This window comes from Leucopleurus acutus, assembly GCF_964270905.1.
Source record: "Leucopleurus acutus genome assembly, chromosome: 12".
Classification (NCBI taxonomy): domain Eukaryota; kingdom Metazoa; phylum Chordata; class Mammalia; order Artiodactyla; family Delphinidae; genus Leucopleurus; species Leucopleurus acutus.
Window position 1 is genome coordinate 17,623,334 of NC_139154.1, and position 24,763 is coordinate 17,648,096.

The following is a 24,763-nucleotide window of genomic DNA, read 5'->3' on the forward strand; positions in this document are numbered from 1 at the left end:
GGAGGGGCACAGCACCCTGCCCAGCCCACCCCCGTATGTACATGGCTGCCCCCCAACTGGGGACAGGCGGGGGTAGGAGAGGCAAAGTGATACAACCCCTTCCCCTTCATAGCTTCAGTGACCCACCAGGAGGACCCCAGGCCAAGGGAAGACTTGACAGAAACAGGAAGACTGTGTCACACACCCACACACACATACGTGCACACGTCCACAGACACACATGTATGTACACAAACACACCCACGTCTCCAACTTCCGCCTTGAAAGGTTTTGGCTGCTGGGGTCCCGTGCGTCTGTGATTCACAGCCCCTCACAGAGGAGGAAGGTGCCCTCTGTTGTGAGGCTGGTGCCCCGGTGAGCCACACCAAGTGGCAGTGCCCGTGCTGAGAGAGCAGGTCCTCATGGCCGGGCGGTGCCGGGCAGGGTCCGTCCGGGGCAGAGCAGGTGCCCGTGCCATGTCCCTGAGGTAGCTGGTGCCTGTGCAAAGTAGGAGCCGCGCCTCCCACGCCGCCCCGCCGGAGGGGGACCCTCACACCGAGGACTCCTCGGGGTTGGAGTCCGGCAGCTGCTGGCGCTGCTGCAGTTTGCGTCTCAGCTCGTCGGCGAGCTCGGGCAGCGGGTGCCCGAGGCTGCCCCGGTCCTCCCCTCCCAGCTGTAAGCGCACGTATCCGTTGGCATTGGAGTTCCGCCCGCCCCCCAGGTGGAGCCGAGTTGGAGAAGGCAGGGGCTGGCCGGGGATGCCAGGAGGCGGCGAGGGGGGCCCGCCGCCGGGCTGGCACCGGGCGTGTCCAGGAACGATCTTGAGGGAGCCGTCCGAGTAGTAGTAGCCCACGGGGTCCCAGAGTTTCTCGTCCGTCTCGGGGCCGGGCCGGAAGGGGGGACTGGTGGGCTCCTTGGGCAGCTCCAGAGGGTACACCAGGGTCCTCTCGGCTGCCTTGGCGCCCTTCTCCAGCTCCTCCCGCAGCCGCCGGCGCAGGGACAGAACCAGCAGCAGCAGCACAAGGCACACGGCCCCCAGGGCCACCACGGCCAGCCACACCAGCCCCAGGCTCTCCAGGGGGGCCCGGGCCTCCAGGGTCACTGACGGGCCCGCCACCACTGCTACCAGGTAGCCTTCGGCAGCCAGCCGGGCCCCCTGCTCCTCCGAGAAGCAGTGGTAGGCCCCGGCGTGGCGGGGCTGGGCAGCCATCACCACCAGGGCCTGCAGCCGGGCGTCGTAGAGGAAGGAGCCGGGCTGCTCTGCAGGCAGCTCCCGGCCCCCAAAAGTCCAGCGGGCATGGGCGAGGTTGGAGGAGAGGCGGCAGGGCAGCACCAGGTCTGTGCCTGCCACCACCGTGATGTTTTTGGGCGTGAGCCTGACTGCAACGGCAGAGAAAGCAGAGCAGAGAGTCAGTGCAGGAAACCCAGGCCGGGGGGCGGATGCAGACACTTCAGCTCTGGCCCAAGGCCCACCACCCTGGGAGGGGGACTAAAAAAAACAGCTCACCTTTCTTACTGCCCCGGAAGTTACAGATGCTTGAGGTGTCTGAGACTGTCACGTGCTGGATCAGCAGGGACCTGGTGGGGGAAGCAGAGGCCATCAGCGTCCCAGCTCTAGCCCCCCTCCCCTCCCTGCTGGTCCCAGCACGCGCAGAGCCCCACTCACCCGGAGTGGCCGCCCACGGCCGTGCAGCGGCTGGTGTTGACGTTCCAGGCGCAGTAGGGGTCCCGAGCGAGCACGCAGTCAGCGCAGGAGCGGTACTTCACACAGTCGGCCAGGGGCAGCTGGACCAGCTGGGAGCGGGAGCCCGCAAAGAGCAGCTTCTGCCAGAGAAGCACAGGAGGCGGGTGAGCCAGGCTCGGACATGGCCTGGGGGCGGCTCAGACCGTTGCCAGGGGGCACAAGGGGCCCAAAAGAGAAAGGGGGCTGCGCTCAAGCCCTGAGGAGGGAAATCTGAGGACTGAGAATGCACGGAGGGCTTACTGCAGGCCAAACGCAATCCTAAGCATCTTACAGATGTGACCTTATTAGAAAGGAACAGCGAAACTGTGAGGCCGAGAAATGTAATCTCACACACACACACACACACACACACACACACACCCCTACACACACACACCCTACACACACACCCCTACACACACATACACCCCCACACACACCCCCCCCACACACACCCCCCCCACACCCCTACACACACACCCCTACACACACCCCTACACACACACCCCCTACACACACACACACACACCCTACACACATACACACCCCCTACACACACACCCCTACACACACACCCCCTACACACACACCCCCTACACACACACACCCCCTACACACACACCCACCCCCTACACACACACACCCCTACACACACCCACCCCCTACACACACACACACCCCTACACACACACACCCCTACACACACACCCCCTACACACACACACCTACACACACATACCCCCTACACACACACACCCCTACACACACCCACACCCACACCCCTACACACACAAACACACCCCTACACACACAAACACCCCTACACACACAAACACACCCCTACACACACACACCCTACACACACCCTACACACACCCTACACACACACACCCCTACACACACAAACACACCCACACACACCCTACACACACCCCCACACACACAAACACACCCCTACACACACAAACACACCCCTACACACACACACCCCTACACACACACCCTACACACACAACCTACACACACCCCTACACACACACACACCCCTACACACACACACCCCTACACACACACCCTACACACACCCCTACACACACCCCTACACACACCCCTACACACACACACACCTACACACACCTACACACACCCCCTACACACACACCCCTACACACACACACCCCTACACACACCCACACACCTACACACACCCCTACACACACACCCCCTACACACACACAACCCTACACACACACACCCCTACACACACACACAACCCTACACACACACACACCCTACACACACACACTCTACACACACACACACCCCTACACACACACACACACACACACGCTCACTCACTCACTCACTCCAGGACAGCATAAATAGCGCAGGAAGTTCAGTTTCCGCAGGGCCTGTCAGCCTCACAATAGCACCAGCAGAGCATAAGGCGTTTTCCTCTGTTTGAATGGTGATTGCCAATTTGTGTGTTTCCTCAACCACAGACTCTGTTTCTGCCATTATTCCACGTTCTGGAGAAACAACCTGAGCCACCACCACAGGTGGTGAAAGGCAAGCGCGGGAAGCTGCCGCAGATTCGCCAGAAGAGAGCAGAGCAAGAGCGGAAGTGAGAGCAGCACTTCGGGGAACGGCTGAAGCCGCCGGAGGCAGGGGGCAGGGCTGGAGGGCAACGGGGCTGGTCGGCAAGGTGACATCACAAGGGCATCACGAACCGACACAGGACAAGGCCGGGCCAACAGTGGCACCGGCAGAGAAGAGGCACAGCACAACCCCGAGGGGCCTGAAGAGCGCGCACAGAGCAGCGTTCTGGGAACGCAGCCCCGCCAAGACCAGGCTGTATATGAAACATAACGCCCGGCCGCCAGCACCAGGCTGTATATGAAACATAACGCCCGGCCGCCAGCACCAGGCTGTATATGAAACATAACGCCCGCAGAGCGCGGATTCCGTGAGCGCTCTCATTCCTGGGACCCGCCCCAAGCTACCCGAGGTGGCTCTGGCATCTCCCCACCCCTGTACCGGCCAAGCACACGACCAGGGGTGGCCTGGGGACAGTGGTGGGTGGGGCCTGATTACTACCTTGCTCCGGGACAGGACCAGGCTTTCCACTGGCTCCTGGTCAAACACCTGCAGCTCCTCAATCAGGTGGACCCAGGGCCCCAGGCTCACGGCCTTGAGCAGCCAGCCATCTCCTGTGGGGGGGTGGGGGAGGACAGGTGTAAAGAAAAGAGCAAGAGGCTCTCCCCGCCCGGGGCACACAGGCCTCCGCCCAGTCCCCAGCGGCCAAGGCCGCGCCCCTGGGCCCACCTGTGCCGATGAACAGCACTGTACAGGTGGCTCCATCGAGCCCCGTGACCCGGTCGGCCACCAGCTGGGTGAAGTTGGCGTCTTTCTTCACCAGCAGGGGCCGGCCCCACCGAGGCCCCACCTGCTCCTCCATCAGCGGGTGCTTCTTGATGAAGTTGAGGGTGTTGTCGGGCAGCTCCAGGGAACTGGTGTAGCCGTGGCGCCGGTGCCAGTTGTTGATGCACTGGGGGCGGGGGAGAGGAGGGAGCCATCAGCCCGGCGGGAAGGGCACTGGAGAGGAGGACACAAGCGCGCCCCTGCCCCGGATGACTCACCGAGCCGGGCCGCGGGCTGGGTACCGGGTCGGTGTAGCGGCCCCACTTCTGGGCTTGCTCATGGTACTCCTTGTAGGGCCCCTCGAACACCCTCTGGACCTCTTCCAACTTGTACTCACAGACTGCTGACAGGTCCATGTCGCCCCTGTCACAGCAAGGGAGGGACCCCCAGGGTCAGGCCTGGGGCGACCACAGCTCCGGGCAAGCAGCGGGAAGGCAGGGCCCAAGCACAAGAAGGTCACGGGCCCACGTGACGCGACGGCGGCTCCAAGTGCCACCGGGGACAGAGCACGGCCCGCCTCCCGCGGGGGGCTTTGCAAAGGGGCCAGGTGCCTGGACGTCCCCCGGGGCCTGTCCCTGTCAGACCCAGCCTGCGGACCCGCTCCTCCCCACCCCCAAGGGCTCCCAGCCAACTCACCACCGCGCCCGAAAAACCCCGAAGAAGGTGGTGTTGTGCCAGGAGGTGTCCTGCAGGGTATGCAGCGCCTGCAGCTGGTTGAAGTAGAGCTGCCAGTCAGGCGCGGAGCACACCAGCCGCGCCTTCAGGAACGTGGTCCACTTCCTCTGCAGCGTCCGCGCGCCCCCCACGTCACCCTGGGGGACAGCGAGGGGACACTGCCGGTCAGCCCCGCCGGGCTCCCAGGGCCGTCCACCGCGCTCCCGGGGCCGTCCGCCGCGGGGCGTCTGTACCTTGCAGACTCGGGCCACGCGGGCCACCACCTGCTCGGCGTAGCAGTCGTATTCCACGGCGCGCTCGCTGAAGAAGAAGTACACCTTGTCGTCGTCCCCCGTGAAGCTGTCCAAGCTCTCCGGGATGTAGGCGGAGCCCACGAAATGCGGTTCTGCGGGAAGGGGGGGGAGGGTCAGCCCGGGTGCTGGGCCCTCGCGGCGCTTCCCACCCACGGCTGCCCGGTTGGCTGGCCGGCTCCTCGGGGCTCACCGTTGAGCCAGAAGGCCAGGTACTCCGTCTTCATGGCGTGGTGCGGCCCCATGATCCGCAGGATGACGGGCTCCGTGCCCAGGAAGTTGTTGAGCGTGGCCGAGTACAGCTCCCCGTCTACGGGAGACAGGGGGTCAGCCGGACCAGAAGCGAGGTGCAGCTGCACTCAGGCCACACAGCCCCGGACTGGGAACAAGTCCTGGGGGAACCCCCCAACCTGCAGCGGGACAGCCACTCACCCACAAGGAGGCCGGTGTGGCCCTTAACTGGGTCATAGGGACACTTCCCCTTGCCATCTTCGAACTCGCCACGCTCCAGGGTGAAGGTGAGCATGTCCTAGGGGAACGGAAGAGGCGATGAGAAGGCGACGGGGATCGGTCGAGGGGGCTGGGGGAGAGGAGCGGCACTCACAATGTAGGTGCACTTGGGCTGGAAGGCGTAGGTACCGCAGACATACAGGTGGGATGCGTTATACGGCTGCAGGAAGCGGATGAAGTTGAAACACTCCGTCTGGGGAGAGAGAGGCATCAGTTAAAGTATGAGGGCCCCGGACATGGGGACACAAGGACCCAGGCCAGCACTGGGTCAAAGGGGACTCTGGGGAAAGAGTGTGCGCCATGCCCCCCGGCCCTGCCAGCAGTGTCCCAAGCGCCCACCTGGTTACTCTTCCCTTTCTGGGTGCACTCCGCCTTCTTCTCAGCTGGCGCCTCCCATGAGATCTGGGGGCAGGGAGGAGACACGTCAGCAATGTCACAGGTACATACTGGGCATGTGCTACCAGCAGGGCCCATGGCAGCAACGTGGGGAAGCCAAGTGAGAAGACACGGTCCCCACTCTCTGGGAGCTTATTCCAGCAGAGGTCAGAAGCCCCGCTGCCCCAACGCAGTGGACCCGGTAAGTGCTGCAGACTCGGGGGAAGCAACATGCTCACCGAGGAGAATGGGGTGGGGGGCAGCTGAGCCGAGGGGACAGCCTGGCCAAGCGAAGCCCCTCTGGGTCCTGCCTCTCTCACCCCCGCGTGCCTCCCGCTCCCCCACCTCTCACCACTCCCTGCAGCTCCAGAGCCTCCACGCTGAAGGCAAACAGGGCCTCCCGGGCCCCTACGTACAGGAGCCCGGTCTGCTCGGTCAAGGTCAGCGTCAGAAAGTCCTGGATGCCCGTCTGGGAGAAGCGCCGCACCACCGTGGCCAGCTCTGCAGGGACAAGGCCAGAAAGAGCAGGGATGGGGTGAGCGGACCTTCCTGGGACTCTGGGAGGCCCCCCACCCCCAAAATCAGCCCTCCTCTATGCGATGGTCACCCCTGGTCCCCACATTAGAGCTAGCACCCCACAGGCAGATGCCAGCCAAGCCCCCTGACTGGTAGTAAAGGGCATTTTCTGAACAGGCTTTTGGCTCTGACAGCTCTACCCAGGCCTCCCTGGCCTTTCCCAGCCGGGGCGGAGGCAAATCTGGGCTGGGGAGGAGGAAGGAAGGATATCTCAGCCACAGCTTCCGGTCAGAGGAAGCCATCAGACCGACGGCTCTCACTCTCAGGGTCAGCAGTACTCCCCCCTCCCAGCTTCCTCAGCTGCTGCTTCCTTCTTTGCTCTGCTGCCTGCTGCCCTCACCAGGGTCCAGCCAGGCCCTGGACCCTGATCCAGTAGGGTAGGACGGACAGAAGTTGTGAGCACTCCTTTGACTTAGGAAACCCTTCCCTCCAGTGAGACCCAAATCCGGGCTGTTAGGGATACAAGCACAGCCGGCTATGGGCTGAGGAGGGACGGCAGGAGATGGAATCGGGCTGGGAGGCCAGGCCAGGGAGGTCAGCGGAAACCAGAAGCTGGGGACCAGAGATGGCGCTGAAGCCTCAGGGCCGGGAAGCCCTGTTGCCATCCGCCAAGCAGGGCGCTATGATATTCGCGTAGTCACAGGGTTCCTACGTCAGCCCCCAGAACAGCTGCCGACCTGTCCTCAGGGCCCCTCTGAACCAGCCTCACTCTTTGGAGCCAACGATGGGCCCAGACCTAGGCCGGCAAGGGAAGGCTTCGTTAGCATGGAGAGGAGCCTGTGGGAGGTGAGCTCATCCTGGGTCCCCAGAGCACACAGATGATACAAACACCTGACATCACCTCTGCATACAGGTGTGTGAGCACAGAAGGGCTGTCAGGTCTGCCATCCCCCCATGCGAGCACGTGCATGCGTGCGCACCCCCCCCACTCTAGGGCCACCAGACAGCAGAGTGTCAGGGCAGCAGAGGGACGTCTATTGTATCAGGGTTGCTAAGGGGGCTCCTGGGGGCAGAGAGCTGGAAAGACTTGGGGGCAGGCAGTGACACCCTTCACCTCATGCCCATCCTGACCCAGGTTTCTCTCTTTAGGCTCTCAGTGCTCGCGATAATTCCAGAAGTGAGGCACGGGGAGAGTAATGCAGAATGGTCACTCTCTCTTGTATAACAGGGGCAGCTGAGCCAGGTCCTAAGTGTCAGGAGGGATCCTCTAGGTCCTGGCCTGGACTACCAGTTCTGGGTCCCTAGGGCCACTCACTCACATTCCTCAGTAAGCTGTGTCACATACATCAGTGGGCCTTGAGCCCGACTGCAGAATACGGCTGGCACGTCCTAGAGGGCAATTCCTTAGCACCCCTCTTCCCCCAGGAGTCCCTCCTGGCCTCCCGCTCCCCGCCCTCCAGGCACTCACCCCCAGAAGATACCGTCTTCCGGGGCACCAGGTTCCACCACACCTCAGCCCCAATGCCCAGGCCCCACAGTCCCACTGCCAGCAGCCAGACGGCCCAGTGCATGGCCATGGCACACGCCCTGGCGCTTAGCTCCAGGCCAGCTGCCCTGCTGGGGGAAAAGAAAGGGTCAGAATCACAGCCAGAGAAAACAGACCGGAAGGGGGCCCACACAAGCTGTACCAGGAGGCACCGACAGGACAGAAGACCAGATCCATCCTCCCCAGGACTCCCCCGTGCCCCAGGCCTTGGAGCAGAGACCTAGTCCCCTCCGACACCTGGCCTCAGCCTCTACAGCCTCCAAAGGGACCATGGGGTCTCCCTGGGGGGAGGGAGAGAGCTAAGTCAGCTGCAAGAGCGGACACTTGGACACTCGGACAACCTCCGGGCCCTCCCCGACTCCTTCTCTTCAACAGGAAGTTGTTTAAGAAAATAAAAAGGGGACCCCCTCCCCCCCTCAGGCCTGATAGAGTCAAAAGATTTCTTAAAATAACCTCTGGAGTCAGGACCTGGCCCTACTGGGGCTCCAGCCAGCTCCAAGACCTAATTCTGAGACGCAAACCCCTCAGCAGGGTGATAAGCATGCGGTGGGGCAGGAGGTTGGAAAAGACCCCCAGGGAGGACTCGGCGCATCAGGCCTGCGGGGGTCCCGGCCCCAGCCTCTCGCCTCCCCCAGCGCAGACAATAGCCGGGCAGAGCCCCAAACCCCGTTCCACATCACAGGGCTGAAGTGGGTCCGGGAGCTGGAGGGGCCCCGCTTCCCGAGGCCCCTTTGTTGCCCAAGAAGGAAGGCAGGAAGTGGGTGGGATGGGCGTGGAAATGACCGGGGCCTCATCCTGTTCCTCGCACAGGATCCTAGGAGACACCAGCCCTAGGGCTGAGGGGCGGCGGAACAACGGAGCCGGCTCCGGTCTCATCAGGGATCTCCCGGCAGCGCGTTCAGGCGGGGGCTGGGGGGAAGTGAGGACCCGGTGGGGAGCGCCAGGGGGGGTTCCTCCTGGACCGCGGAGGGCGCCCCGAGCAGGGCCGGCGCCTGCTGCGCTCTCCCGGGGTCTTGACGAACCTTCCCAACTCAGAGATCGCGCCCCCAGGACCCCGGCCAGGGCAGGCCATCTGTATTAATTTCCGCTGCTCCAGCCCTCCAATGCCGGGAACAGAGACAAAGAAGCTGGGTCTATGCTCACCCCAAAACAAAGGGTCCCCGCCAAGACCCCGTCCCGGGTCCCCCCCGCCCCCCCGGATTCTCCCCTCCCCCAGCTTCGGGGATTTGAAGGCAAACAAAGCGGCGGCGCTGGGAGCGTGGCGGAGCCCGGCCTGCGGACGCCCCCTGTCGGCCCAGTAACCCAGCGCGGGAAGGGCGGGGGGGTGCGCAGGAGATGCGTTCACCACCACCCCCGTCCCCCAACACACCCCCAGCCCTCCCTCGGCCCCTTACCCCAGGCCCGGGCCGGACCCCGCGGCGCGCTCCAAGGCTCTGCCGCCACAGCTCCTCCCCGGAGCAGCCCCGGAGGTGGGGGTGTGTAGAGGGGTGCGGGCTCCTGGCGGCGCGCCTCCCACCCTTGCCCACCCAGAGCGGCGGGCCGCGGACGGCGCCCCCGCGGCTGCAGGGCTAGCGCTCCAGCCGGGGACTGGGCGGCGCGGCTCAGGAGCCTGGCTTTCCAGGACAGCCCGCCTCCCCAGCGGAGCGGGCGCGCGGCCGGGGGGCCGCGGCAGGGAAATCCGATCCCACAACATCGGCCTCCGTCCAAGCCCGCCCCAAACTTTCCGTCGGGGGTGGGGGAGCCAGGGGCAGTTCGGGGGCCTGGAGAAGATCCTGGACGCGGACCGGACTGCACAAGGGACCCCCGCTCCCTGAGCCCCGCTGCCCCTGACCAGTCCGCGCCTCCGGACCCTGTGGCGGCGGGCGCCGCTCTCCCCGCTCCCCAGCCCCCGCCAAGCTGCCCGCGGGGGGCGCAGGAAGGCGCTCGGGCGGACAGCTGTCCCCGCCACCGCCCCTCCCTGAGCCCCCAGACCCTGTCCCTCGCGCGTGCGGCGTCCCCCGCCCGAGTCGGGGGACAAAGCGGCGACCCCGGAGCCCCCTGGCTCCGATCCCAAGCAAACCCGGCCTCACTCACCTCTTCTTCGCGGCTTGAATCCCTGGGCGCCGCCCTCGCGTTCGGCTCCGACCACGGTCCGCCCCTGCCCGCGCGCCGCCGCCGCCCGCGCGCGCCCGCCCGCCCAGCTCCGCTGCCCCTCTGCCACCGCCCCTCGGCCCGGCTCGGCTCGGCGCCCCTGGGCTCGGGCTCCCCGCGCCACCGCGGCGGGCGCCGGCTCTTTCTCCGCCGCGGCCGCGGCTCTCCGCCCCCTCCCCCTGACGTCAGGCGGGGGGGCTCGACGGAGGTCGGGGGCGGGCCGCGAAGGCCCGCCCCGGAGGGGGCTGCGACCCGCCGCGACCCGCACGCCTACCCGCTCCCCGCCCGGGGGCTCGGACCCCCGCCCCTCCCCGTGCCCTGCCGCCCCGCGCCTTGCAGCCGCGAGCTGCGCCACCGCGCCGGGAGGTGGGGCGGGGGAGGGACTCCTGGCCCTGGCACTGGGGAGTCGGACTCACCGGGTCTTTCCGAAGTGTCCCCCAAGGCCAACCGCGCAGGCTGGGCGGCCGGGCTCGGGAATGGGGCTAAGGGGATCCCCACGCTGAGGTTACTGGAACGAAGGCGTGCGGGCCACTTCAGGGCGAGTATCCGAGGCTTCTTTTCGGGGCGGACCAGAGTGGTCTGTCTTTTGGCCCCCAATTCTTCTCCGTTTCTTGGCCCCAACTTCCACTGACCCCTGCGACCAGACTGGACGGGCCTCACCAGCCAGTAAGACCCCCCAAGTCTCCCCGAGACCTTCTGCCCCTTGTTTCTCACGCTCCAGGCGGAGAGACCTGCTCAGCGCCCCCCGGCCAGCTCCCGGCGAAGACAACCCTGGACTTCGATTGCACAGAGCCTACCCTCAGGAAATGACTCCTTCTGGTGCCCCTGGAAGACTGAATAACAAGTGACATGAGCCCTGATGTTCAGACGAAAGGGTTCTGAGGGGAGCCACGCTGGAGGAGAACTGGCATCTTCCGAACCGCCAGCCTCCGCCCACAGCCGCTCCTAGAAGCAACTTGTAGCCCCGGCCTCCTGGGCGGTGCTGGGGTGTCCTCCTTGCCAGCTGGTTTCTCGGAGCTGGGCAGGTGGACAGAGGAACCCCAGGGAGGCCAGCCCACCGGGACCCGGAGACAGATGCCACCTCCTGGCTAGGGGCAAAGGGCAGAGGTGAAGAGACTGGAGGCCCTGAGGCTGCGGTGGTGACTTTATGCCTGGTGCAGTCCTGGAGGGGAGGGACACTTTAGGGCCCCGTCAGCAGATCTGGATTATAAATCAGTCCCGATGGGAGCTTTTGTTCTGGGTTAAAACTTGGCATCAGAAAAGTGGAGACCAGAAGAGTCATGGAGATAATTGGGAAAAGCAGCCCAGTTTGGATTCAGTAACAATTGGGTCTTTGCTGGTATACATAAAGGCCCCTTCTCCCGCGCTGGCCAAAGCCACATTTCCCAGCTCCTTTCCACCAGAAAAAAAAAAAAAAAAAAAGAAAAGCTGTGGCCTTGGAGATGCTGGAGATAGGGGGCAAGCCAGTTAATTAGCATGGGGTGGGCAGGGAAGGCTTTGCTTCAGCTGACAGGGAGGAAGATGAGTGACCCCCCTCTTCCTGTTAGACCCTGCGTCTATTCATGTGGATGTAAATCAGTAGGCAGGTACCCCTCACATTTGTTCTGTGCTTCACACTCTGCAACTTGCCTTCACTCTGCCCTCATGACCACCCTTTCCAAAGTAGGTATTGTTTCTCCCATTCCATAGATAAAATGAGTCTCAGAAAGGTTACGCATCCTGCCCAAACTCACATAGATAATGAGCAAGGTCAGAATGTTAAATCAGGCCTTAGGACTCCTGATCCCGTCTTTCCACGAAGTCACAGGGTATCCTGATAACTTTTAGGCCACAAACACTCCATTTCCTGCTGTTTTTCCTCACCTTCACCTCCCACCCACCTCTAGGTGTGACGGTTACCAGGCTGAGACCTGAGCTCCTAGCCCCACCTGCAAGACAGCCCTAGTGGAAAGTCTCAGCAGGTGGTTTGGTTTCACTGGCCGTGACCGTCTTCTGTCGCTCAAGGCCGGCTGCTCGGTTCCTGCTAACAGACTCCGGAGCCCTTCCCTCCCAAACGCTCCTCAAAGTTAAGGCTGCAGCTTGCCGGCTCCCCTCTTCCACCTTCACTCATTTTCTGCTGCGGTCTGTTCCTTGCTGGCGCTGGCCTTTTCCGTGGGTGGGCGGGCAGGGGATCAAGTTTCCTGCATGACTACTTGTTCATGATTCATGCTTTAAAATAAAAGCACAACTGGTCAAAAAAGAGGATTCCTGGGTCTTAAATTAAGAAGAAAAAAAGTTACTAATACCGGGGGGGAAAAAAAAAAGGCTTGTGTACAGGTATGTCAAGCCTGCTCAGGGCCTATCATATTCTATGGAAGGTATCCACTTTTCAGGCCTTAGGCCTTGACAGACCCTCTTACTTTCCCTATTTGTTCAACCACGTGTGGCCAAGTAAAGGCAGATGTGCTAAATGTCCCCCGAGTTTCTCTGAGGACCCACTGGCAGCTCAGTCCGGCCCCTAGAGATGGACCCAAGAGTCTTCTCTGGAAAGCAAGGCCCCCCCTCACTCCCACACCTTGGTCATGCACCATGGTGCCCCTCCTGTGAACTCCAGCTCTCCTGACGCTGCTTTCTGAGGGGGGGTGAGGGCGGGGCTGAGGGGTCACAGTGGGGTTCTGTAGTCAACACTGTCTGGCCAACTTCCAAGGGAGTCAGGAGCTGCTGTCACCCCACAGGGGGGAAATGAAAAAGCCTGGGTCAGCCACCCTTCAGGGGCCTGAGGGCCTGGGGACCGAGGGGAGTGGGGACATAGGAAAAGGACTTCCTCTCTCCACTTCCTCCTAAAGGAGAGTTATCAAAGCCGTCCACCTGGGAAGCCTTTCCCTTCCAGCCCCTCCCTACCACCCTCGCCAAAGGAAGCAGGAGAACATCCGTCATCACAGCCCCGGATGCTGCCTTTCCAGTGGCTTCCACCAGGATATCCCTCAGCCTTTCCCCAGGGGCTTAGGGATCTGGAAAGCGTATGTGGCGAAGTTGCCAGCATCACTGTGGAACTCTTGGCCTAGAGGCTGGCTCTCTAACTGGCCCCGGACTGGTTTTAGAAGATCTGGTCAGCTCCCAGCCAGTTCCAGCGGGGGCCCATTACACGTCCCGGGGGACGCCGTACGCCCTTGGGTGACCTCAAAGTGCTCACCTCTGCTCAGGTTACAGGGAGGCCTCTGGGGGGCCTGAGCTGCCACCAACACCTCCTCTCTCCCTGGCATCTATTTCTCTCCTGGGGGTGAGTGTCTCCGGGAGCTGGGGCGGAGGGGGGCGGTGCATGAGAACCGGGCCTGGGCAGGAGGGCTCCAGAGCCTGCAACGCTGGGCAGCTCGAACCCTGCTCACAGCCCAGCCGGGGCGGCTTCGAGAACTGGAAACTCCCTGCTTCAGACTCAGAGGGCTCCCTACTCCCTCTCTGCCCTTGGCTGCGAGAACGAAGAAAGGAAATTTCAAAGGTGATTTCCAGGTTTCCAGAGCAAACTGAAGAGCCGGGGATCAGGGGCAGGGGCGGCCCTGAGGGAGGGTGAAGGCGGTGGCTCGGCACCGCTCTGCTATCGGAGGATCTCAGGCCTACCTGATGCCGCTGGGGCCTCAGGGGTGCCCTGGCCAAGGGGGCCTGTGATGTGGCCAGGAACAGAAACCAGAACTCTCAGGCAAGCCGCCTGGGCCTCCAAGCCTCCCTGGCAGAGAGCTGCTTCCACCTCTCACCTGGCGAAGGAAGAGAGGGCAGGGAGACGTGGTACCCGGCCCTCGGCCGTGTGCTCGTGCTCTCTGAATTATACATCTGCCTTGGCTCCCAGCACTCTGGGGACCCAGCGAGAGCCTCCAAAACAGGCCCAGGAAGCGATGGGCTACACTTCGGGGCTGCAAATAGAGGCACTTGGCCTGAAGGTCCTTTATGTGGGGGGAGTTTCCTACTTAGCCTGCCTTACCCTGACCCCCGTCGTGTGAAAGAACGAAGGAGAGGGACAAATAAACAGAGAAAGTCACAAGCGCCAGCCATGGTGACCTTCCACTGGCAGATGCTAGGGTGGAGCTGAGGAAGGGGCACAGGCCCAGTGGGCAGGGCTCCTCCTCTGCTACCTCCTATCTACCTCCTGTGGCCCCTGCAAAACCCCATCCCAAACCAGGAAGGAGTCAGGAGGGGTCAGGGACTAGCAATGGATTCTCAGGGTTGGACGTGTGGGCAGATCCCCAAGGATCTCCTGGGGGTACCGAAGGCTCACTCACTTCTCAAGGGGAGCAGGTCAAAGACGTCCAGCACCCGTTTAGGGATCAGGGCCCACAAAACTGATCTTGGGTAAGGCAGAGGGGAAACAAAAAGTCTTGGGAACGATCTTTCGGCACTGCTCCCCATGCCCAACTCCTAAGTCTGGGAGTTGATTTCAGAGCTCGACAACAAGCTGAATTAAGTGCAATTACAGCCCTGAGCTACCATCTCACTCCGGATCTTCCCCAGTGGCAGCGGGGAGTGGGGAGTCCCGGTCCCAGACCGGTCCAAACAAACGTTCCCCATCCTTGCTCCCTGGGTGTCTGACAGCTCTCAGGCCACAGCCAGAACGGCTCCTCCCTGAAGGTTTGCAAACAGCCCTCAGCTGCAGGGGGTGGGGCGGGGCACATGACTCCCTGGGGTGAGAATTCTGCAAAGTATAAGCGAGAAGTCAGGGAACTGGGCGCTGAGCACGGGCCCTCAGTAAGGGACTGAAGGAACTCTTGTAACCAATGATGCTGAAATGAGACTTTAGCGTGCACAAGGAACCCTCACATTAGGGACACACAGAGATGGGAAGGAGGGTGGGGAGGATGGTGGCCGGAGGACCCAGGAAGCCCAGGAAAACCAGAGCTTTGGAGACAAAGGTCTCGGGGAGAGGAGACGGTGGGGAAGGGAAGGAGAGCTGAGAGGTGAGCCAGGCAGCGAGAGGCAGGATCCTCGCCCGGAGGGGGCTCAGGGCAGCGGGGGAGGCAGGTGCTTGGTTCAGCTGGCTGGTCCTCCTCTGGTCTCCATTCTTCACGCCTCCAGGCAGCTGGGCCATGTTCACTTCCTGCCAGGGCCAGGAGCACTGGGCCACCCCTGCCCTGCTCCATTAGATGTCTTCCCAGGGGCTGAAGTACTGGGTCTGTGGCAAAGAGAAAGCAGGGTGTGACGGTCTGGGCCCAGGTAGGGCCCACCGATGTGACGCTCCCTGGCGCTCCAGCATCCCTTGAATTTCCACTAAGGCCTCATCCGTGCCAGATGCTGAGACACAGGGCTCCTGGGGCTGCCAGTCCAGGTGAGGACGTGGCAGGTCAACGGGCCACTCAACCACAGCTCTGCCTCCGTTCTCTCTACTCCCTGTTCACAGGCGCAGGGCGCTGTGAGAGGAAGGTGGGACCTGCCCCCTGGCTCGGCCAGGCCACGGATCACTTTTCCCTCTTTTCATGACAAACACCCTGCTTCTCACCAGAGACCAGTGTGATCTAGTTCCTTAGGGGTTGAGGATGAGGTCTGCTCTCCAGTTTTCTCAGAGACTTGTGAAATCTGAGACCCAAGCCACAGCCTGTGGCTGATGTGTCAGTCCCAGGTCAGAGGTTACGGGGGAAGGACAAGCGGAGGGGAGTCAGAGGAAAGGCAAGTTGGGAGCCCGGGAGCATTGGGAAGGGGGTTGGAGAAAGAGTTTCTACGAGACCCAGCTCATCTGCGTCCAGGGCTGGGGGCGAAGGGGTGGGAGGGCTGCCTGTTGGAGGAAGGGACAGAGGCCAGAAGGGAGGCTGCCAGAGCGGGGGCTGCACTGTGCTAAGTGTGCGGGCTCGCGAGTCAGGCTGGTTCTGTGCCCTGGTTCTGATATTTGCACGACCCGGCCTGCATGATGGGGCAAGCTGTTTAACCTCTCAGTGACTCTGGCTAGCTTGTTCATCTGTGAAATGGGATCATAACAATACCTGCCTCATGGAGGTTACGTGGATTCAAGTAGAAGAGGGTCTTTATTCAGTAAACATTAGCTATGAGTATTTATTACCCAAGGAGTCTGAGGGAGTCAGGGGCGTGAGTGCTGCTGCTACAAAAACTGGAGGGACCAGGGCAGCCTGGGTGCGTCCCCCCAGCAGAGTGGGAGGCCAGCCTCAGGCCCACAGGACAACTGGGCAGAGGGTGGACAGCTGGTGCCTCTGCTGCCCCTTCCTGGCACAGCTCACGACAGACCGGCCCTGTGGCCCAGGCTCTTCCCTCTCCAGGGTGAAGCTTTTCTTTGCCTTCACCCTGGAGTCGCCTGCGCTGTGCCTCCCTCCCCGCACTCCCACACGGGGCCTCTGACTCTCGATAAGAATGGCGATGGCCCACCGAGGACACGTCTCCCCGCACTGCCCTCTGCCCCCATCTTCCAGCCAGGAACCCGGCAGCTGCAGAGGGGGCGGACACACTGAGGGCTCCGGTCAGCCGCCTGACCACATCCCTCCCTTCCCAAGCCTGGGGGCTGGTGTGGGCACCACCTGGGGCTGGCAGTGGACCAGCAGCTCCTGCCAGCGGATGTAGGTCTGGGCAGCCAGGTCCTTGAGTGTGGTCCAGTGCATGGCCTGGGGGCTCTCCCGGATGTGGGTGCTGATGCAGCGGTCCAACTGCATGCACAGCAGCTGCAGCTCTCCCTGCAGAGGCCGTGGGGGGCGGGGCACAGGCCCGGCAGCCACAGTCGGGGAGGGGAGCACAAAATTGGAGAAAGAGGAGGACGGGTCTGAGTGACTGCCCAAAAGTCAGGCAGGAAAGGGAGGGGAGGCACGGGGTAACCGGGGGCACGGGCCAGTATCCCTTGGGAAGGCCTGGTGGGTCGCTGGGAGGAGGCCGAGGCCGGCTCCCCTAGGCCTGCTTCTTTTTCAGCCTCCCACTCTTCCCAGTTCCTGGCAGCGGGCTGGGCTCCTCCCCCAGGGGCCCCAGCCCAGCCTCCTGGGAGACTCACCCATTGGTCTGGAGTAATGTCCTGGCAGCTGACCACCAGCCCAGCCAGCGTCAGGAGGCTGTGACACAGGTAGCAGACCTGGGGAGAGACAGGCTTCCCTGAGTGCAGCTCCGGCCCAGCCCTGGGCTTCTGTGACAGTGTCTGGGGAGGTGTCTTCAAGGAGGGCCCCGCTCACTCAGAGCTCTGCCCCTGAGGAATGACCGTGCTCCCCCGCCTCAGAAAAGGAAGAAATCTCTGCCATCCAGAAACCCACACTGTCACCCAGCCCCATCCTGGGCTCCAGAGGAGAAAGCCCGTGGGCGAGAGGGGCCCGTCCACTCTGAGCTCTGCCTGGTGTCTGTGGTCCCCGAGGTCTCTGCTCTGCTCCCTGTGGCACCCACGCCTGTGCGCACTGTGACCAGATGCCACTGTCCACTATATGCGTACACGGGTCCCCCATGGGTGCCCAGCTCAGCCCGGGGGGACACCCCTGCACAGACAGATGTGCAGCTCAGTCCAGACACTCCCACCGTGCTGACCGGAGGAGGCTGGCGAGGGGAGGGGGGCAAAGGGCAGGAGGTCTGGTTGAGCATTCGCCCACCTTACCCACCTACTCATACCCTCGCTCTTGCCCCCTGGACACCAAGGGGTGAAAACAGGACGAAGGCCGATTCTATGTGATCAGAGGCTACGTTAGATCCCGGGGTGCCCTTGGACTCTGCTGGTGCCCATTCATTTATGAGACATTCACCTGCTGTGCAGAGAAAACGAAGTACGGGGAGCACCCACCCCAAAGGCAGGCGAGGCCCCTGCTGTGAAGACAGCCTGCTCCTGGCACTCAGTGGGCATACCCCTCCCCCACTCAGAGATGCCTGCTGCTCTGTCCCCTTCAGGCTCCTCCTAAGATAGGAAGGGTGGCAGGAAGCACCCCACCATCATGCCTGTGGCAGATAACCAGCCCTGAGGCTGAGCTGGGAGGAGAGGCAGGCTCTAGAGATGGCCAGCAGGGCTCCAGCTTGGTGATAATGGGGTTGGAGCTCAGAGCCAGCCAAGGCTCCCCTGTCCCCCCACTTCCCCTGCCCTTATCATCCTCCCCCTTTAGAGCACCTGGTGGTGCCCCAGAAACGGTCACGGCCTCTTTGCACAGACCCAGCAGCCTCCTTAGGGCAGAAGCTAGAACGGTTTTTGAGGGCATCAGACACTCTAGAGTGTAGTCTTCTCCAGCTCAAACACCACGTGCAAAATCCTGAGGCCACAGGCCACCGGCCCCCCTCCTCCAGCAGCACCTGCCCTGCCCAGGACCCAGCCTGTCCTTCAGCACAGCAGCTGAGGCCCACAGGTGGCTGATACCACAGGCTGGCCGGGTTGGGTGGCATGCCACCTGGCAGTGGGGAAAAGCAGGGGGCCCACTGGGTGTGCCTCCAGGCGGCGCTGCCCCGGGCTGGGGAAGATCCAGCCTCTGTGAGCAGGGTCCACCTGCTGGGTCCCCCTTCCCCAGCCTGGCCTTGCCCTCGGGAGGCTCACGGCAGTCGGAACTCCTGAACTCTGCAGTCGTGGCAAACGGCTCTTTCCCGCCGTCCCAACCCCCTAAAGCAGGCTCAAGCCTGTGCGCTAGACAGTGTACCTTGACTAAGACACAGCCACACACACTCAGACGTCAGACGGGAAAAGATGCTTCAGGAAGGCGATCATTTGGTTACTGACACTGAATACTGAGCCCCAGCGTTCCCGTGGACCAGGAGGACAAAGGGTCCTTCTGGCTTTTCTGGGGAGGGCGGGGGAGCGGTGGTGGTGTGCAGCTGAGAGGGCTTCAGGGAGGAAGTGACTAAACCAGGTCTCAAAGGAGCCGTAAGATTTGAGGTGAAGGTGGCCCTGTGCGGGTGGGGCACAGCCAAGATTACACCACCAGACAGATCCCGGACTGATGCAAGAAGCAGAGGCAGGACTCGCCGGGGGACTGACCGCCGCTGGGGCACGAGCTGGACTGGAGCGGGGAGAGAGGGGCGCCCTGGGGACTGGGCTGGCAGCAGAGGGACCAGACAGTGGACAGTGGAGGCCACTCCACGCTGCTCTGGAGCAGGGAGCCTGGGTTGTGGAGGACAGACTGGGGGCACTTGGGGGAAGCAGGGGATGGAATCCGTTGGGATGGAATCCACCGAAGTGAAAACGCGGCTCTCAGAAGGATTACACTTCCTCCTTCGTCTTTTTTTTTTTTTCTCTTTAAGATAATTTCTTTACAATGTGTGTGCTTTACTCACATAATCAGACTATAATGACAAAATTTTTAATTAATTTTAAACCAGACAATGCCAACGATAAACGACTGAGCCCAGGTGGGTCTGGGGTAGGTGCGGGGCAGGGGAGAGGGACGTGACCTTGGGAAGCACCCTCTTCGAGAGAGGGGCATTGAGCAAGCTGATGGTGAGAGGTGGTGGAAGCCAAAGAAAATATCCCAGGGCGATGGAGCCGTCGGTTGGCGGCCGGGAGGGGGGGCCTGTCTGCGGGGTGGGTGTGAAAGCCCGGGAGGGCTGTGGCAGAGGGGAGAGAAGGACCTTTCACCTGTAAACATTCCCCCAACCGAAGGGGGCGTGGAGGCGCTGGGCGCGGGCTCAGGTGGAGGCCCTGGCCAGGCCCCCAGCCCCCTGATCTCCCCTCCCCTGCAGAATGTATCTTCCTGGGAGGGGGGCGTGGTGAGGGTGGGCCTGGGATCTGAGGAGTGCCCTGGAGGAAAGCCTGTGCAGCGGGGATTTACTGAGAGCAAAGAGCGGGTACGTGTGTACGGGTTTCACAACTTCATTCTTAATGCCGATTCCCATAATTGAATCTGGAGGGAAAATCCCAGGGAAACTATTCTGAATACGTTTGTTTTTTTTTGGGGGGGGGGCTGGGGTGGGGACGAGAATAGCAAGAAGGAAGAGGTAGTTTTGAAGAAGAGCCCTGTTAACCACACTGTATAAGCCGATCGTCCAAAGGGCGGGTGAGGGTGCATGGGAACCGTGCCCACTACCTGGAAGGAGGGCTGGGAGCATTCTCCCCTCTTTGGGGAATAGGGCTTCGCTATCAGCAGAGTCGCCCAAACCATTCCTCCCCGCGGTCTCTGCACTGAGAGGAGAGGTGAGAGAGGGTCCTTCCGCTCTCATCCAGACAAAGGGACAGACCGCGGGGCCGGGGACACGCCAGGCTTCTCCTGCACCTCAACCCTCCTCTCCCAGGCCCTGTTTCTGTGAAGGTCAGAGAAGCAAACCATGAGCAGAAACTGGGGCTCTAGCAGGCTGGGGGAGGCTGAACCTGGGTCTCCGTCCTCTGGAAACTTCCTCCGGTGGGGAGGGCAGGGGCTGGCCCAGGAGCCCGGCAGGGCCGGGCGGGAGACTGGGTAGGACGCTCAGTCAACAGCCAGGTGTGAGAGCTGCGTTTCCTGCTCCAGTTGTGCTGTGACCAGTTCCTGAACTCAGCAAGCCCGCTCCTGTCCTGCCGGCACCACAGAAACGTGGGGCTCTGTCTTCTCTTTCAAGATACTGGAAAGGGAGGCTGGAAAGAGGCCAGGCATCGGCGGGGCCAGTGAAAGGTGGCCCTTCCTCCTGTCTGAGGCCCCTTCCAAGTCCCTATGGGCGGGTGGGGGTATGTATGGGTGTAGGGGAGGGTGCCGGGTGGCTTCAGGGTTAGTGAGCAGTGCAGGGGCACACCTTGAGCGGGGGCTATATCCATCCAAGCTTGGGCATCTCGTCTGTAGAACGGGTGCTCCCCAGCTCAGGCCACCCAGCACCTCCCGACTGGGGTGTGAGTGGAGGTTGGGAAGCCCCCAAGGGAAACGGGGCCAGGAAACCTCAGTCCACGACTTGGGGAGAGGCAGAGTCTGAGGCATGGGACGTGCCCGAACCCAATGCCGACAGGAAAGGACGGTCCCCTCCCGCTGCTGCCAGCGGGGCCTGCAGCTCCACCTTCCGGGTCTCTCCCTGGAGTCTGGCAGACAGACTTTTCTGAGAAGTTCTGTGCAGGATGCCTCCCTCCTGGCTCTAGAGCCTGGAGACGGGGCACCGTCCTCTCCCTGGGGAAGGATGACACGGCAGAGAGATAAGGGACAGCCCACTGGGCTTGTCACCCGCGAAGGGGCCAGGGGAGGGGAAGGCCAGTGTCTCCTTTTCTGGTCCAGCTAGTTCTGACCCGGGAACCGCCAGCCAAGTCTTGGTGTACAGAGCTTTCGTCATGAGACGAAAGGGAAAAAGGGTGGACGGTTCCCAGGAACTTCATCCTTTAGAAAAATTCCCCTCCAGCTAATGCCAAGGGAGCTGGCGGTGGGTTATTTATGCTAAGAAAGGGCAGAGAGGGGGAGGGAGAGGATCTCCCAGGAAGCCACTCGCTCTGGCCAGAACATAATAGTTTCTCCCAACGCGGTTCCGACCAAGAGCGCAGGCTCACCCGAGGCAACCCTTCGAACCCAGCCCCTCCCTGGAGGCTGCCAGCCCGGTGGGGGGCAGAGGGGGTGCAAGGAAGGCGGGGGATGGTGGGTCTTGCTCTTGGCTGGAGGGTCCTGGGGGAGCAGGTCCAGCCAGGCTCTGGGGCAGCTGCTGTGGGGCATGGGGAGGGGGTGGGGGGAGAACTAAGGCTGACCCAGGAACACCTGCTGGGGAGGACACACTGAATCAGAGGACACAGCCTTCCAGCCAGGCTGCTGGGGCCCAGGGGCTCACACTGCAGATGTCGCCGGCTCCCGCTCGGCAAGCTGGCCCTCAAGGCCAGCTGCTGTCCGGTTCCTCGCCCGGGATGCCAGGACCCCAGGGCAGCCTCCCTTGGTCTCACCTCTCCAGGCTCACAGGCTCTGGGGTTGGGAGGGGTCCTGTCCTGGGGGACCTGCATTCAGCCGCAGCCTGGCTGGGCTGCTCTCGGCCCCATTTGGAAGGCCTGGAGGTCCAGGAGGAGAATTCTGCCATAGTCCTGTCATTGCCACGTGTGGGTCTTCTCAGGGGTTCTGTTCCCTCAGAGACACTTCGCTGCAAACACACATGCTGAAGGTCAGTTCTAGAACCAATGAAGCCTGGGAAAGAGTGAAGCCGCGCTGGTCCGCCTTGGGCCATTTCAAACCCAAGGCTACAGCTGGGCCCTGATGAATTCTTTTCCTTCCTTCCTTCCTTCCTTCCTTCCTTCCTTCCTTCCTTTCTCCTTTTATCAAATTGAACCCTACAGCACTACTGCACAGTGCCCTGACCCAGCGGGTTCCCACAGAGGTCCTGCTGACCTTCACTTTCAGTAGATGTGGAAGCTGAGCCTGGAGAGGTCCCCTGACTGCATGACCATCTCCACTAAGTGTTAGGCCCGATGCAAATGTCTGTACGTGCTCCCTTAAGGTGAACAAGCTGTGCGTGTGTGTGTGCGTGTGTGTGTGTGTGTGTGCGCTTGCACGCGCGCTCATGCTCCCTAAAGGGGAGTTAACCCTGGAGAGAGATCAAGGCCCTTCTGCATTGCACAGCCAGGGCCCCAGGGCCTGCTAGAGGCAGGACAGGGAGAGGCTGAGGCTCCCCCCTGGGGAGGAGAGTCGGGGCAGCAGGCCTGAGCCCCAGGGCATGGTCTAGGTACTCCATCACACACCGGCTGGGCAAATAACAACAGAAATAGTCTGTCATGAGTAATCCTGAGGTAGGGCTACTTGCAGGCCCCAGGCCAAAAGTCTCAGACTGGGGACAGACTGAAGCTCATCTGGCTAGTGTGTCCACCAGGGCTCAGGGGGAGAGGGGACGCGTTTTTTAGGGGAACCCCGTCTGGACCTGTCCTGGAGCGTGACACCTGCCACCATCTCTAGGTGCTGTTTCTTCCTAACTTCTTCCGCCCCACAAGTTAAGTGCAAGATTTATTCCCCTTGCCCAGGCCGTTCCTGCTCCAAGTTGCACTCTCTGATCTTGGCAAGCACCAAAGCAGCAAGCAGAGGGCTGTGCCCACAGGAAAGCTGAGTATGGAAGTGGCTCTGACCAGGACAGGTCATCTGTCATAGGTCCTACAGAGGAGGAAGTGACAAGGACGCATGACCCACATCCCTAGGAAATGACATGGTGACACGGCCCCTCTTCCAGGTCCCTGGAAGCACAGGGCACAGAGGCCAGAGAACAGACATCGCAGGCAGGACTTGCCAGACTCACCCCGGGGGCTTGCAAGGCCAGATACTCAGTTCTGTAAATGAAAGTGCCTGTTTAGGCGTGGGGGTGGGTGGAGCCCTAGACACGGAGCAGGCTGATGGGAGACGGGCTGGCAGCATCTGGACAGGACCAGCGCTTCCGGCTCAGCTTTTGGGAATGGCCACTGCCTAGAAAGTTTGTCTCAAGGGCCCAGCGGGGCGGAGAGATGGGATGTCTCTGCTGAGGCTGCTAGAGGACCTCGGGGCCCCGCATGGGTCCCCCTCCACAGGTAGCTCAGAAGATGAGCCCCTCACCTGCTCTTCTAGCTGCCCAGAGGAGGTGGGTTCAGAGACCTGAGACCCTGAACTCACCTGAAAGGGACAGAGGTATTCTTTTTTTAAACTCTATCCTGAACTTGGAGTTGGACCCTGAGCAGCCCTGGCCCCTGCTCTTGGTAGTGAGGAGGGGAGGGAACTAGGAGGCCGTGGCACAGCGGGGCCAGGTGGGGAGGAGATGCAGTTGAGACGAAAGCAGGAAGGCCAAGGGCTTTTTGTTCCTGTGGACCTGCTGCAGGGGGTTACCTCAGCGCATCTGCCCCCCTCCCATGTCTGCCGTGGGAGGAACCGAGGGGCTGCAGGCAAACCCCTGCTGGAGCGCTCTCACCCAGCCCACCCTTCCTTTCTGGCTTCCTGCTGGCCATGGCGGGCGGGGTGGGGGGGGTGGGCAGGGGGGATTTGACAGGCGGGGGGGATTGGCTGGCCCTTCCTGCTCCTCCAGCTGGGACTAGAGACCCTGACCCCAGGGGGATCTGGAACGGAAGCCCAGCTCTGCCTGCCGCCCAGAGAGGGACAACATTCTCGGTGCCTGTGTTTGAGAATCTACGCCTGGGTGTGCACGTGCACATCAGTACGCGGATTCCAGAGCCGGAGGGAGCCCCTGAAACCAGCCAGGGTGTTGGCGGGGGCTGGAGGGGCCCCGTGGAGCGGTGGCTTCCTCAAAAGCCATTTCCTCAAAAGCAATGGCCTCCTCCCTTCTCTTTCTTATCTTTCTCACTCTCTGTATTGTCTCCTGGCGCGCTGGCATGGCCAGTGCCCGGGGAAGCACTGCCCTCCTAATACGTCCCATGGGTGTTAGAGAACAAGGCCTCTGCCCACGGCTGAAGACCAGAGGGATGTCATGGACACTAAGGCTTCCTGGTGCCCAGGGTCCTGCCCCCTCCTTTGTCGAGTCCCAGCCTCCCGTCCCCTACACCCAGGCCAAGGTGCCGCACAGTGGGGACTTCAGCCCGGATTCCAGGGAAAGATGTGTGACCTGGGCTGGCCACTCACTTCACGCCCGGCTATGTGATTAGCTTAGAGGTGAACACATGACCCAAGCCAGGCCAACGAGACTCAACTTTGGGACTCTGTTAGGATCCAGGACAGAAGCTCTTTCTTTCCCCCTGGCTAGGGTTGCAGAGGGAAGGAAATAAGCCCGGGGTGTCTGAGAAGCAGCGGGAAAGCTGCCTGCGAACGCACCAAAAGGCAGAGCCTAGACATGCAGAGAGCGACACTGCAGTTTCACGACACT

At 62.0% G+C, this 24,763-nt stretch overlaps 2 protein-coding genes across 2 annotated transcripts in view; both read right to left on the reverse strand.

The window, feature by feature from the left end:
• Positions 1–529: 529 nt before the first annotated feature.
• On the reverse strand, positions 530–8,081 carry SEMA4C (semaphorin 4C; the record flags this gene model as incomplete). The annotated part of the gene is made up of 14 exons (XM_082851262.1): positions 7,958–8,081; positions 6,326–6,474; positions 5,938–6,000; positions 5,693–5,791; positions 5,521–5,617; positions 5,282–5,398; positions 5,032–5,183; positions 4,760–4,935; positions 4,342–4,486; positions 4,028–4,250; positions 3,800–3,912; positions 1,646–1,803; positions 1,487–1,557; positions 530–1,359 (listed from the first exon to the last, which is right to left on the reverse strand). The coding sequence occupies exons 1-14, from the start codon at positions 8,064–8,066 to the stop codon at positions 530–532; spliced, it is 2,502 nt and encodes an 833-aa protein (XP_082707388.1). The 5' UTR covers positions 8,067–8,081.
• Positions 8,082–15,269: 7,188 nt separating this feature from the next.
• The window catches only part of FAM178B (family with sequence similarity 178 member B), a gene marked incomplete at its 3' end in the record, with an annotated part of 80,787 nt that continues 71,293 nt past the window's right edge, over positions 15,270–24,763 (reverse strand). The window contains exons 13-15 of the mRNA XM_082852105.1: positions 17,112–17,189; positions 16,651–16,803; positions 15,270–15,302 (exon numbers count right to left, since the gene is read on the reverse strand). Of these exons, the coding sequence (XP_082708231.1) occupies positions 15,270–15,302; positions 16,651–16,803; positions 17,112–17,189 (264 nt within the window). The remainder of the gene's footprint in view (positions 15,303–16,650; positions 16,804–17,111; positions 17,190–24,763) is intronic.